Raw genomic sequence first — 12,784 nt, forward strand, 5'->3', positions numbered from 1 at the left:
GAAACAGGGTTTTCCCTTCAGCCCAATAAATTCTGACTTGTATCTTCCTGACTCTTACGGTAGAGTTGCTGTTAATCCACTGTCCTGCAGTTCAGCAGAAAATGCTGTTGCGTGCTCTCTGTCATGAGCAGAAAATAAGGTGTTAATGTGTTGGCGTTTAATCCAATTTTCCAGGGAATACACAGTTGGAATTGGATAAACTCTGTCTTGCAACTTGCATCTTCCTTCAGAAGGAGGATTTATGAGGAGGTCTTGCAAAATCAGGACTTGGGGAAATGTTGGATTAAGGAAGAGGAAGACATAGAACTTCCTGATCCATGTAGTTGTTTTGATGTTAATCCATACAAGTTCACGTGCTCACTGTCGGCTTCATCAAGCTGTTCAGGCCCTGGGTTCAGACAGCTACCAACGGCAGCTGCAGACTGACTTTTCACCTCATGGTGGTCAGATCTGCTGACTGAGGCATCAAAGAAAAGTTTGGGACTTGGTTTAGCGTGGGTTTTGTCCTTTTTTGTTTTTTTTTTCTTTAAGAAACAAACAAACAAACAAAAAACTTAAGATCTACACAAGTTTGGGAAGCAATCTTAAACATTTTATTCTTTCGGATTTTATCCATATATTTTGAGGTTTGGTATTGCCAGAATCTGTATGTAGATGAGCAATAAAAGCACACTGCATGTTTCTGTTGGTGGTAACAGGTCTTACAAGAGATTCTCGTTTTTATCTGCAGTCTGATTTGTCCTCTTTTCTTTGCAGATAAATGGAACGCACGAATTACAGACTTGAGAAGGCAAGTTGAGGAACTGTTTGAGAAAAAATATGGTATGTGTCACAATCCTCTTAAAACAACTGCTTCTGTTCCTTTGGCAGTGGAAATCACAGCATTTTCGTGTACGTGTTGTTGGTGGCTCTGAAGCAGACCAGCACCAAAGAGTAAAATGTCACTAGAGGGCTTAAAACAGTGGGCATTAGCCTTTTTGATGAGAGAAGTTTGGCACTGGAGTGCAAAACTTGATTTAAGTTTTCAGTTGTGCTCAGTTTCCTGGGGCATAGCTCCAGTATGCTAATGTTCTGGGCACCTGTGTTTGAAAGACTCAGTGTTTTTGGTAATTAAACAGAATCTTTAAGTAAAATAACCTTAGAGAATGCCCTTGGGGATTGGTTACCATTGATTCTTACTTTCTGATCATGATTGGCTTGCAGTGAAGCATATCTTGGGGGAAAAAAAGAAGCACATGTTGGACTTTGGAATGGTTTTGGGTGTTGTACATAGGCATCATTGTGTCCACGTATCACCAAGTAAGACAGCAGCAGTACAAATTTCAAAATACCCAGTGGTGCTTTTGCCATCAAAAGTGGAAGTGTTCTCTGAATGGAGCTTGTTTTCTGTCGGAGTTGTTGCATGTGACCATCAGCTGACACTTGAACAGCCCATTGGAGGCAGCTCACCCTGAATGAAAACAGCTCAGGGTGTTTTGTTGCTTCTGTTTGTTGCTTTTGCTGCAGGAATTCTGTGCATTGCTTTAAATTTCATGTTGGTGTTTGCACATATCCAGTGTAAAGATCACCTGTGGAGTCTGCTGGGAGAGCTATTCCTGACTTTCTGTCTAAGGTCTTGGTATTAAGCCATCGCCTTTTCCCCTGTAGATGACAGTCCATTGATTCATGAACCAATTCCATACCAGCTTCCATTTCTTTCTATCTACATGGACATGCAATTTCTTATTTACTTAAATGAGTTATGGATGTCCAGAATTCTCAGAATTCTTTTCAGATTTGTTGGCTTTTGGAGTTCTAAAGCATTCTAGCAATGTCAGCTGCTGTCAAACATTACTACTGACTTGTCTGAAAATGTATTTATTTTGGTGTTTAGATGTAGGCTGAATAAAAATACTTTTTATAGTATAAATACAAGAGTGTCTCACAAATGCAGGCTAAATTGAAACTTGTATTCAATGGGATTTCTTTGCAAAAGCTTGCAAATCTAAGGAGCCTCTCTGCAGACTGAGTGCATTGGTTGATTGCAGAGTATTTGCTGAAACATTTGTTGATTGAAGTGAAATAAGGACTCCTGCTTAAAAAGGACAAATAATTAAAAAGACAAAACCTCCTCAGTTGTAGCTATTTAAAGAAGTTTTTGTACCTTTGAAGGAATGATCTATATTTTAGTGCTTTCCTTGCTTTTTTTCCCCCCCGTGGCCAACTGTTACTCACGAATGTTGCTTTCCAGCTGCAACTCATCTCTGGGTTTGTTAGGCTCCTTACAGCTCACCACAACAGCCTCCAGGGCTGCAGGTTTTGTTTGAATTTCTTAGAAAAGGTACATAACTGCAGTAAGAAGCTGCTTCAGTGAGGGGCTGGGATGATACACAGCAGTGCATTTGGTGGTTGTCCCACGTCTCCTCTGACAGTCATGTTTGGGTAGGTAGGTTTTCTTTGGTCTGTGTGTCCGTCTCTTTGCAGAACTACATTCTGGCTTTAGTTTTGGCCTCCTTATTAATAGCAGTTGGAGCCAACTGTGGTCGAAACACAATTCTTCATGATTTTCTGGAACTTATGTATTTCATGCTCATCAGAATTTAAGACCAAAATGCAGGCAGTTTTTTCAAAGCTTCCCCTTTTGTGCCGTAATCACACCTGAATTCATCATTTGTAAGTGGTAGAAAGGGTATGTTATCCATATGCCTTTAAAAACCAGATTGTTTTATTGCATGTAAGAACTTCGGAGTTCATGTGGACTCTTGCAAATATGCTGTCTGTTTCCCATTGCTTGAAAAAGTGCCTTCAGTAGTTTTGTGCTGCAAGCACAAACATAACTGCATGCAACAAGTTGCATTATCAAAGAGGGCATCTCTTTGATCTGTTAATATTTTTCTCCTCACATAATTTCTAACATCTGATGTCCATAGCAAAACAACAGGATGTTCCAAACTATTTGCAGACCAATCAGATGCTGGTAGGGAATTCTTGTTGCGTGATCTGCAAAATTAAGGTTCCATTGTGAGTAAAAAGAGATTAGAGCTCTTGGTATTTGCAAACTGTTGTGTCTTTTTGTTAAAACATGTGGCAGCATGGTACCTGGCCAGGGTACTTTGGAGGGGGAATGGCCTTTACAAGGGATAGTGATAGGATAAGGGGGAATGGTTTTAAACTGAGACGAGGAGGTTTAGGTTGGATATTAGGAGGAAGTTTTTCATTCAGAGGTTGGTGAGGCACTGGAACAGGCTGCCCAAGGAGGCTGTGGATGCCCCATCCCTGCAGGCATTCAAGGCCAGGCTGGATGCGGCTCTGGGCAGCCTGGGCTGCTGGTTGGTGACCTGCACACAGCAGGGGGTTGGAACTGGATGAGCACTGTGCTCCTTTGCAACCCAGGCCATTCTATGATGCTGTGATGGTAGGTGTATCAATGTGATCTGGTCCTTGTAACTTTAAGAGATACCCTGAGGTTATTTTCCAGTGCTATGAGAATCCATTGTGTGTTTTTTCACTGGTTTCAAAGGTTTCGTTAGCAGGGCAAAACTTTTCTGGGTGATGTTAGAAGTATGCTATTAAGTTCTGTAGTGATTTCTTGCATTTCTAAAGTACACCAGAACTTTAATAAGAACAGACCCCCTCCTCCCCAGCAAGGCATGACTAACTTTTATAAACCAATCACAGCAGAGCCACAAGCTGGTCTAATTATTTCATTCTCCTTCTCTCTTAAAGCTCAGGCCATAAAAGCAAAGGGCCCCGTGTCCGTGCCGTACGCCCTCTTCCAGTCCCACGTGGAGGACCTCTATGTGGAAGGCCTGCCGGAGGGCATTCCCTTCAGACGGCCGTCCACGTACGGCATTCCTCGTCTGGAGAGGATTCTCGTAGCGAAGGAGCGGATCCGCTTTGTGATTAAAAAGTAAGGAATCCTGTGGGGTTTGTCCCTGCTTTATACTTTTTTTTTCTTCTTTCTTTTTTCAGTCCACGCTGCTTCATGTCATCTTCGCGCGTTTCCAGCTGATTTCTGCTGAGGTGTTGCTTTGCAGTATTGATGAGCAGTTTTTATTTCAGGCTTGCTGAGATGAGAAATTCAGCTTATCAGATCAGCAGAACACCACAGCGGTGGCTTAGATCTGGATGGATCTCTTAAATCTTAGAGGCTTTTTATCATGGGCCGATCACTTTGTAATATTTTAGTCTCAGCAGCTGTAGGATGCTCTGCAAGCCACTGACTTAGGCACACTTAATGCTCTCTGAAGATCCTGGCCTGAGTTTCAGTTTCAGACAGTGCTTTTATTTTTCTCTTGCTGCAATGGTGTAAAGGTCTGTATCTGTAGATAGCATCTCCCAGGACACGTTTGAGGCCAAAACAGTGACTGCTTCTTAGGACTTGTGTGTGTGTGTGTGTGTGTGTGTGTGTGTGTGCATACAGTGTCCTTGATGTTATCATGAAGTACATCTGGTAGCATACATGAAGACAGACCTTACATGTACATGGGAACTGTTTGAGGGCCCAGGTGCCTTCCTTCTCACCCTGGCAGGATATCATCTGTCTCTGAGTCTCACATCTTAACTCTGTGGCATCTTCTGGGCTCCTTTCTAGGAGAACCCTGATGTGACTTGCTACAGGCAGGTGGGATTTTGGGGTGCCTGAACCTAATGTGAATTCAGGATATGCTGGGAGAGACTGCAGTGCCACGCGTGCCACTTTGGTAGACCGATGTGCCTATTTGATAGTGCCTGGCTATTTGCTTTTTGTCACTTGTTGCTTCACTTCAGACATGCAATGTTTCACGCCAGAGATGGGTACTGATGGCATTGTACTGTTGTGCAGGGCTGTAGGGCCTAATCCAGGAGCTTTTGAAGTGGGTAGGGATGTGCTGATTGCAGTGGTCAGGCTCAGGATCAGTGGAAGTGGCAGCCTTGCCTCTGTGCATGCCACCTTTGAAAGGTTTTATGTTTCGTTTCTGTCACCCCAGTTTTGCAGGTGAAAAGAAAAGAGGGAGAACCATAGCTCTGCTTCTTGTCTCACTTAAAATCAGCCACTGTGCAGAGATTTTAATATTAATACAGTACAGGAGCCAGCTCTGGTCAGATTTCTGCTAGTGGGTAACAGTAACTCATTTACACTGCTTATCAGTCTTGCAGTGTATGGTAACCAGAGCAGCACAGCTCTGTGAGAAATTAGTTAAAAATAGTTAAAAAAAATGTGGTGTTCTGGTATGGATAAAAGCAGCTGTGATTGTCCAACAGAAATGTCTGCTGTAAATATTTGTTTTTAAAGGTTGACTTTTCAGTTTTCTTCTTCGTCTCTGATGATAGTTTTGACTGGTAAGTGCATCTCAGACCTCAGAGATTATTTCAATCTCTGATACTATGAAATGTTATGGCTGTTATGGTGGATGTCAGTGTCAGGAATGAGAAATATTTTTGTCAGGAGAGTTTCACCCAGCTCTGATCATATTTCAGTGTTAATTGGAATGTAATATTATGAATCTTAATATCTCTTCACTGTTTTTGATCCTTCAGTGGTGACTTCTATTTGCTAGATGTATCTGCTAGAGAGGCTGTAACTAAGGGCTGTAACTTCTGGTTTACCCCAGTTTGTATCACTTTTGAAGCGTGGATCTTAAATCTTCTAGGCACGAGCTTTTGAATTCAACGCAAGAAGATGCACCAGTGGACAAACCAGCTGCAGGAGGTGGGTCTTCAGATGTGCAGGTTGATTGCCATATGGTTTCCTCCTTGTCTGTTGGTCTTAGTGATGCCTACCACCAGCTTTTACTGCAATAATTGCAAATAATTCTTCTTGTTCTGGATTATCTTTAGCTTCAGAGTGATAGCGGTTGACCAATAAAGTCTTCAGATCCTGCAAGTAGTTTGGAAATCTAGCAATTTTTTCCTCTCGTTTATTCTTTATTCATATGCACGACACTATTCTAAGCAATCAAATTCAAATCATTTGATGTAATTTATTGGGGGTTGGAGCTGGTTGATCTTTGAGGCCCCTTCCAACGCAAGCCATTCTATGATTCTAACAGGTATTGTACACAAACAGTAGAGAAATAGATTCAGGAAGCTCACCATGAGTACCCAACTAGGAGCAGAATGATACCTCATCTGTTGTGAAAGCTTGCTTGTGGATGTTCGGTGCTTAAGGAAAACTTGAGAACAAGTTATTTGTGTGCATGGCTTTCAGGTGATATTTGAGATGATTAAAATGGGGGAAAGACACCAAAACAAACAACTGATCCCACCTCCAAATGGGAACTGTGGATTGAAGGAATATAAAAGCACTGCTTTTATATTGTTGAATGCGTGCTTCTTCAGCTGTCCAACTGAAAATATAACCAAGTAATTAGGGAATGTTTTTATTTTTATTTTTTCTTTTGCCTGTGTCATTCTAACATGCAGTGAAGGAGGAGTGGTATGCCAAAATCAACAAACTGAGAAAGACGGTAGATCAGCTCTTCTGTAAGAAGTTTGGTGAGCACGGCGTTGTTGTTTGCTGTTGTGGTTTTGTGTTTCTTGAAGGTTGCTCTCAGTCATTTGTGTCAGTGTCTTCATAGGTGGCACCTTTGATTATTCATAATCCTAGCAGCTGATTGGAGGAAGAAAAAAAGTAGTATTACTCTGCTGTGTATACAACTAGTTAAATTCTTAGTAAAAGAAGTCGAATGCAATACCATTAAAATTTGAACATTTCTGGGTTTTATGAATTTTATGAAGTTGACCATTTTATTTTATAGATCTGGGTTAAAATATTACGTGTTACTCCATAGCAGGTTTAAAACTTTGGATAAAACCATTGTATTATGCCCTAGTGAAGAAGCCCTTAATAATGTCTGGCAGTGTGGCTGCCCGATATCAACATAATGCAGTTTGGTAGAAGTTTGTTCTTGATATGCTGAGACTTGGAGTCTGTTGGATTCAGATATCCTGCATTGTACCAGCTTCTAAAGTCATGCTTGCAGTGATGTGGAGGTTTTGTAGCTTTGAATGAAGCTTGTTTTTAACAGAGAGAGATGGCAGACTGTCCAGTTAATGGGTTTATTCTGTTCTAACAGCTGAGGCCTTGGGGAGCACTGAGCCTAAAGCTGTTCCATACCAGAAATTCGAGGTCCATTCTGCTGACCTCTACGTTGAAGGTCTACCTGAGAACATTCCTTTTAGGAGTCCATCCTGGTATGGGATCCCTCGCCTCGAAAAAATAATTCAAGTGGGCAACAGAATAAAATTTGTAATCAAAAGGTAAACGTTTGTTTTAATGCCTCATCTTTTATTTCTTTTTAAAGAGGGCAAACAAACACCGTTTATGTAATCAGCCACCTGCTTTCATTCGGTCACAAAGCATTCAGTCTTTGTTTGCCAAACAGGCACGTGAAATATTCTGCATTTTAAACTGAGTTTTTGCAACCCTGACAGGTTTTCCAAAATATTTTGGTAGCGTGTTCACGAGCGTGAAATGCTCAACAGAAAGATCCCAACTTTTCACTTAATGTTATAAAAAGCATGCATTGCTTACGTTGTGTGAAGAATGGATAGATGATCTGCTTTCTGTTTGCAGGCCAGAGCTGCTAACTCTCAGTTCACCTGAAGTTACTCAACCTGGGACAGACACACCAGGCAAGACAGGTGCTGTCTCTAAGGGGCATTGGTGTGGTCTCAAGGGATTGGTGTGGAAACTCATTTGGATCGTTACAGCACTTTTCAAGAAGTGGTCTTTCTGTGATGTGAACCACGACTGCTTTTTGGGAGGTTTGAGCAGAATACATCGATCATCATGAAAATAGATGGCTTTCTGAACTGTAGTGCATTCCAGCTATCTTTGAGTAGCTAAAATGGATCATATGCACAGCCCTGGAGAGCTGGAGTTGTTATCCTGCTCTGATGCAAAGCTCTGAAGTTCCTTAGCATTTCACAGCTAATTTAGCTGGGCTTTTCTTCAAGCCTCTGTTGTTAGGGAATTTTAATGACTTCGTGCTTTTGGAATAGGGAAAGAATCCAGATTAATTTAATGTGATGTTTTTATTGTTATTTGCCTGAGACAGCAGAATGCTCTTTTCTTGCTACAGAAGTGTATAATCCAGATCTTGATTTTGTTATTTTATTTTATTTTATTTTATTTCTTTTAAGTGTGAATCTGCTTGTAGTAATAACACAGACTGAGATCCAGAGGGTCCTAGGCTTTTTCCCACACATTTCTCTGGATAATCAAGCTCTGACTTGAAGAACCAATTGTATTGAGTTCTCTGCAGGGGGGGAAAAAAAAAAAATTAGACTTGTAGAATCATAGAATGGCTTGGGTTGGAGGGGACCTCGAGGGGCATCTCGTTCCAGCCCCCCTCCTTGTGATGCTGACTGCTGGATCAACCACCAGATCAGGTTGCCCAGGGCACAATCCAGCTTGGCCTTGAGCACCTCCAGGGATGAGACATCTGTGCTCTCTGTCAAAAACTTATCCCTGACATCTAATCTAAATCTCCTCTCTGCTAGCTTTAAGCTCTTGCCCCTTTTCCTCCCACTGTCTACCTGTAGTAGAAGTTGATTTCACTCCTCTTTATGATCTCTCTGTAAATACTGGAATGCCATGAAGAGGCCTTCTCTACTCCAGGCTCAGTAAGCTCAGCTCCCTCACTCTGCCTGCGTAAGAGAGTTGTTCCAGCCTTCTGATCATCTCTGTAGTCCTTCTCTGGACTCTCTCCAAACGTTCAACAACTTTCCTGTACTGGGACACCTCACCCCCCCCCCCACTGCCTGCTTGCACCCTTCTGTTGATGCAGCCCAGAGCACTCCAGGCCTTCCAGGCTGTAATTGCATACTACTGGCTCATGTCAGCTTTTCCTCAAGCCCTTTTCTTCAGGGCTTCTCTCAGGTTCTCCTCCCACTCTGTGCACATATCCAGGCTTGCCCTGACCCAAGCCTGGTGTCCTCAGCAAACTTGCTGTGAGTGCACTTGATTCCAACACCTGTGCTATTGGTAAAGATGTTAACGAATACTGGTCCTCACCTGGACTGCTGGGGGACACCACTCCTGAGCAGCCTCCACCTGCAGGTAGAGCTGTTGACAACAGCTGCAACCATCCAACCATTCCTTATCTGCCAAATAGTCCAGCCTACAAATCCGTATCTCTCCAATTTAGAGGTAAGGACGTGGTGTGGAGCCCTATCAAACACCTTACACAGGTGCAGGTACATGACGTGTTGCATTTCTGTTTGTCCACTGATGCTGTCGCTGCACCGTAGGAGGCTGCTGGATGGGTTGGGCACAGTCTGCTCTTAGTGAAGCTGTGCTGGTTTGCTCAGATCACTCCTTCATCTCACATGTGCCTTAACATCTCTTCTAGAAGGATCTGGCACTGTTTGCCAGAAAAGATAGGCATTTTCTGGCTGCTGAGAGCATCTTTTGTTCATCTAAGCTACCAATAGTCAGCACTCCTATATTGACTTCTTTGTGACAAAAAAAAAAAACCAGGATTGAAGATGATTTTTTTTCAGCTAATAAAAATGTTCAGAAAAGCACTCTTTAAATCCCTGTCTTCTGTTGTAAAGGGTGTTATACACTGGAATTAATTCTATCTTTGGAAACCCACTAGAATAATTCTTTCCTGCATCTGAAGGACATCCTGCACTGAAAAACAAGTTCTCCCACTTTGGACAATTTTGAAACTTGTAACTACATTTAAAGAGATTTTCCATTATATAAAGAGAGTTCCATGTATCATTTAAGCTTCCATTAATAGTCGTTATTTGCTGCATGTCCTTGTCTATTCGTGTGCTTGTCTACTCATCAGGTTGAGAAAAACGTGTTCAAATATGTCTCTTTATCTGGAATTGAGTAATGCTCTGTCTCTTTCTTGTTCTCAGCCAAAGAAGATTGGAATGTCAGGATCACAAAGCTAAGAAAGCAAGTAGAAGAGATATTTAATATGAAATTTGGTAAGTGAGATGTTAAATTGACTCTTTTATAAAGCTGCTGTGTTTTAAAACTGGTCTGTAAAAGGTGTTTTCAATTCTACTGTACTTAAGACATCAGAAATGTGCTGGGATGTATGGAGGTGTTGACTTCTCTCACATACTGCCCACTGACCCACCCCAATAACTTACACTGATGACTCTATGACAACATCCCAGCCCTTAGTTTTTCTGACTGTATGATGGGGAGGATAAGCACGCAGAAAGCTTTTGGATGTAAGAAGTTGCCAGAAGAAAATATTAGGCACAAATAAATAAGAGCTTAAATAAGAGATGTTATCTGTGGCACAGTGGAGAAAGGCTTCATTTGTAAATATTCTACATAAGATAATAGAAAATCAAGGTACACATTTCTCTAGGTTAGGTGGTTGTCTTTGTTACCCCTGAGCAGAACAGCTTCTGGAAGCCAAGCTTCTTAAAATCACTGGAGTTAGAATACCTCCCATTCAAGGGTACAAACTATTGTTGATGTTCATTTGCAGCTTTAGCTCTGGGGCTTTCAGAGGCAGTGAAAGTTCCCTATCCTGTATTTGAATCAAACCCTGAGTACTTGTATGTGGAAGGCTTGCCAGAAGGAATTCCCTTCCGGAGTCCCACGTGGTTTGGGATTCCACGCCTGGAAAGAATTGTCCGCGGGAGCAACAAGATCAAATTTGTTGTTAAGAAGTAAGTTTGTAATTCAGTTACTTTCCCTCCTGATTTTGAAGTTGCTTGATTTGCTTCTCGGAAAATTAAGGGCTTAAATTCTAGCTAAGTGCTGTTTCCATGAAGCAGGAGATTTTTCACTTAAATTGATGTCGTGAAAGCGTGCGACTTCCTTAGGAAATTTAAATGCACAGTTTGTGTTTTGTGCATCGTGGATCTAGGGGAATAAAATGGCACTGTACCTGGAAACTTCATTTTGTTTTTCTTTCCTCATTTGTTTGTTTATTAGAGCAGAACGTGTAGCTTTCTTTTCTGGCTTTTTCTCCTTATGGATGGAGAGTCACAAATGCTTCTGGCAGAACCTTACTGTGGAAAGGGAATTTACATACATCTGAATCTGACAGAATTCTGTGAAATTTGGGATATTTTTCTGTATTATTTTTCTTGCATATGGAATTGAATTGTATTCTGTTCAATTTTTAGGCCTGAGCTTGTCGCCTCCTATTTGCCATCAAGACTGGCTAGTCAGTTAAACACTAAAGGTAAACAGTTAAGTATTATTTGCTGCTGTAGATTCATAAGCATTTGCTTTCTGCATCCTTAGCAGACAGAAATCTTTATGGTAGGAAAACACGGTGTTGCAAACAAAGTCATTACTGAAGGTGAACTATCAGGGTAGCCTCTGAATCTACTAGTATTAAGAAAAATTGCTTGAATGTAAGTATATTTCTCTTTTTTTTTCCTTTACTTAAGACTATTCCAGTAGAGAGTATACTGTTTACCCACGTTCTACAGCTTTTATTTTGCTGCTATCTGGATTGTTCAGTTTTTACAGTGTAAGCTGTACTTAGTGCAGATACAGTTAGTCTGTTAGAACTTTCAAAATGTAGTTTGGTTTTCTTGCTAGCAGTGCAAGCTACACAGCATGGAGTGTTTGTGCATTACAGCTTATAATATCTTGATTTCTAGCAGCAAATCCAAAGAGTTCGAAGAGGTTACAAAGTCCTGCAAGCAATTTACAAGTTCCAGAGATAGAAGTTACTGTTGAAGAAGGTAAGGAAGAAATATAATAAAATACTCTTACACATTCCTGCTCTATTCTTGTAATTCTTTTACCCTGTTCTTCTAAGTTTTCATTTTGTGGAATTGATTTCTGTCTGCACCTTGTGTAACAAACCCAGTATCATACACAGTATCAGTATAGAAGATTTTATTTTTCATTTCTCAATAATACTGGATTCTGTGCCATGATGGTTATGTAAAATGTGTGAGTTTGACAGTTTGCTTGAGCCTTTTATTCCAAGCAGAGATGTGGGAACTGATGTAGTCCTGAGCAGAGCAGTGACAGATGTGAGCAATTGTGTCAAATGCTTAATTACGATCCTGGAAGAAAGTCTGAAAGCTTTTTAATTCCAGTCTTGATTCAGAAGTTAATCTTTCTCTGGTGATCAAGCTGGATGTGTTGTTCTTCTGCATGAAGCATGCTTCTGCTCTCTGCATGTATATAAGTAACGTCTCTCTTTACAGGTCCTAATAAAGCACAAACAGCAGATGTTCAAGCTAATTCTCAAACCAATGGGTCCAGTCTGAGTTTCAAGCCAAGAGGAAGAGATTTTTCTTTTGGTAAATATTATTGGAATTAGCATGAATACATTCCATTCATATTGGTGTTGAAAAATCTGGTGGTTTCATATCAGAGAGATTTTGAATTCATTCACAAACTTCTTGTTTTCACATACACTCAGTTCTCAGTCATCAGTAGTGATATGCATCAGAGAAACCCTGGATGATGTTTGAAGAATGCTCTTCAAATGCATTACAGGTCCATTAAGATCTTATTAACCTTCAGAATTAAAGAGATTTGTGCTGCTCTGTCATGTCACACTGCTGCAGACTCTTGATGGATTTGCTGTCTGGTGCACAGTGCCATGGAGTGCTTTGGCAGAGCTGAGGTCTTATGTTGTGCATAAGCTTAATGTGCCCTCCGTGAACCTGAAGCGTTGAGCCTTTCTGTGCAGCTGTATGTGAGTGGTACGTAAGAGAGGGGCAGATCTGCACTATGGTTAGTAAGCCATGCTCTAACAGAGCTGATTTTGTGAGATCTCTGTGTTGGACCTCTCCAGTGCTACCAATTCCATAACACCAGTATAGTTGAGGCAAGCCTGGAAGTGACACAGTTGGGCATGTGTCACTG

At 41.2% G+C, this 12,784-nt stretch overlaps 1 protein-coding gene across 10 annotated transcripts in view; it reads left to right on the plus strand.

The window, feature by feature from the left end:
• GTF2I (general transcription factor IIi) overlaps positions 1 to 12,784 on the plus strand; it is a 184,828-nt gene that overhangs the window by 25,320 nt on the left and 146,724 nt on the right. For 6 of the 10 annotated variants that reach the window (XR_008208036.1, XM_052688475.1, XM_052688478.1 and 3 more), the window contains 11 exons: positions 757 to 822; positions 3,706 to 3,889; positions 5,613 to 5,671; positions 6,385 to 6,456; positions 7,038 to 7,221; positions 7,538 to 7,605; positions 9,838 to 9,909; positions 10,428 to 10,611; positions 11,074 to 11,132; positions 11,560 to 11,643; positions 12,118 to 12,213. Coding sequence is in view for 7 of the 10 variants with exons in the window: in XM_052688475.1 (XP_052544435.1) it covers positions 757 to 822; positions 3,706 to 3,889; positions 5,613 to 5,671; positions 6,385 to 6,456; positions 7,038 to 7,221; positions 7,538 to 7,605; positions 9,838 to 9,909; positions 10,428 to 10,611; positions 11,074 to 11,132; positions 11,560 to 11,643; positions 12,118 to 12,213 (1,128 nt within the window). In the remaining 3 variants the exon portion in view is untranslated. Of the gene's footprint in view, positions 1 to 756; positions 829 to 3,705; positions 3,890 to 5,612; positions 5,672 to 6,384; positions 6,457 to 7,037; positions 7,222 to 7,537; positions 7,606 to 9,837; positions 9,910 to 10,427; positions 10,612 to 11,073; positions 11,133 to 11,559; positions 11,644 to 12,117; positions 12,214 to 12,784 lie in introns of those variants that run through there. The other 4 variants (XM_052688477.1, XM_052688480.1, XR_008208038.1 and 1 more) reach the window with 4 other exon arrangements.

The sequence above is a fragment of the Tympanuchus pallidicinctus genome, unplaced genomic scaffold (genome assembly GCF_026119805.1).
Source record: "Tympanuchus pallidicinctus isolate F22 unplaced genomic scaffold, pur_lepc_1.0 scaffold24, whole genome shotgun sequence".
Taxonomy (NCBI): Eukaryota; Metazoa; Chordata; class Aves; order Galliformes; family Phasianidae; genus Tympanuchus; species Tympanuchus pallidicinctus.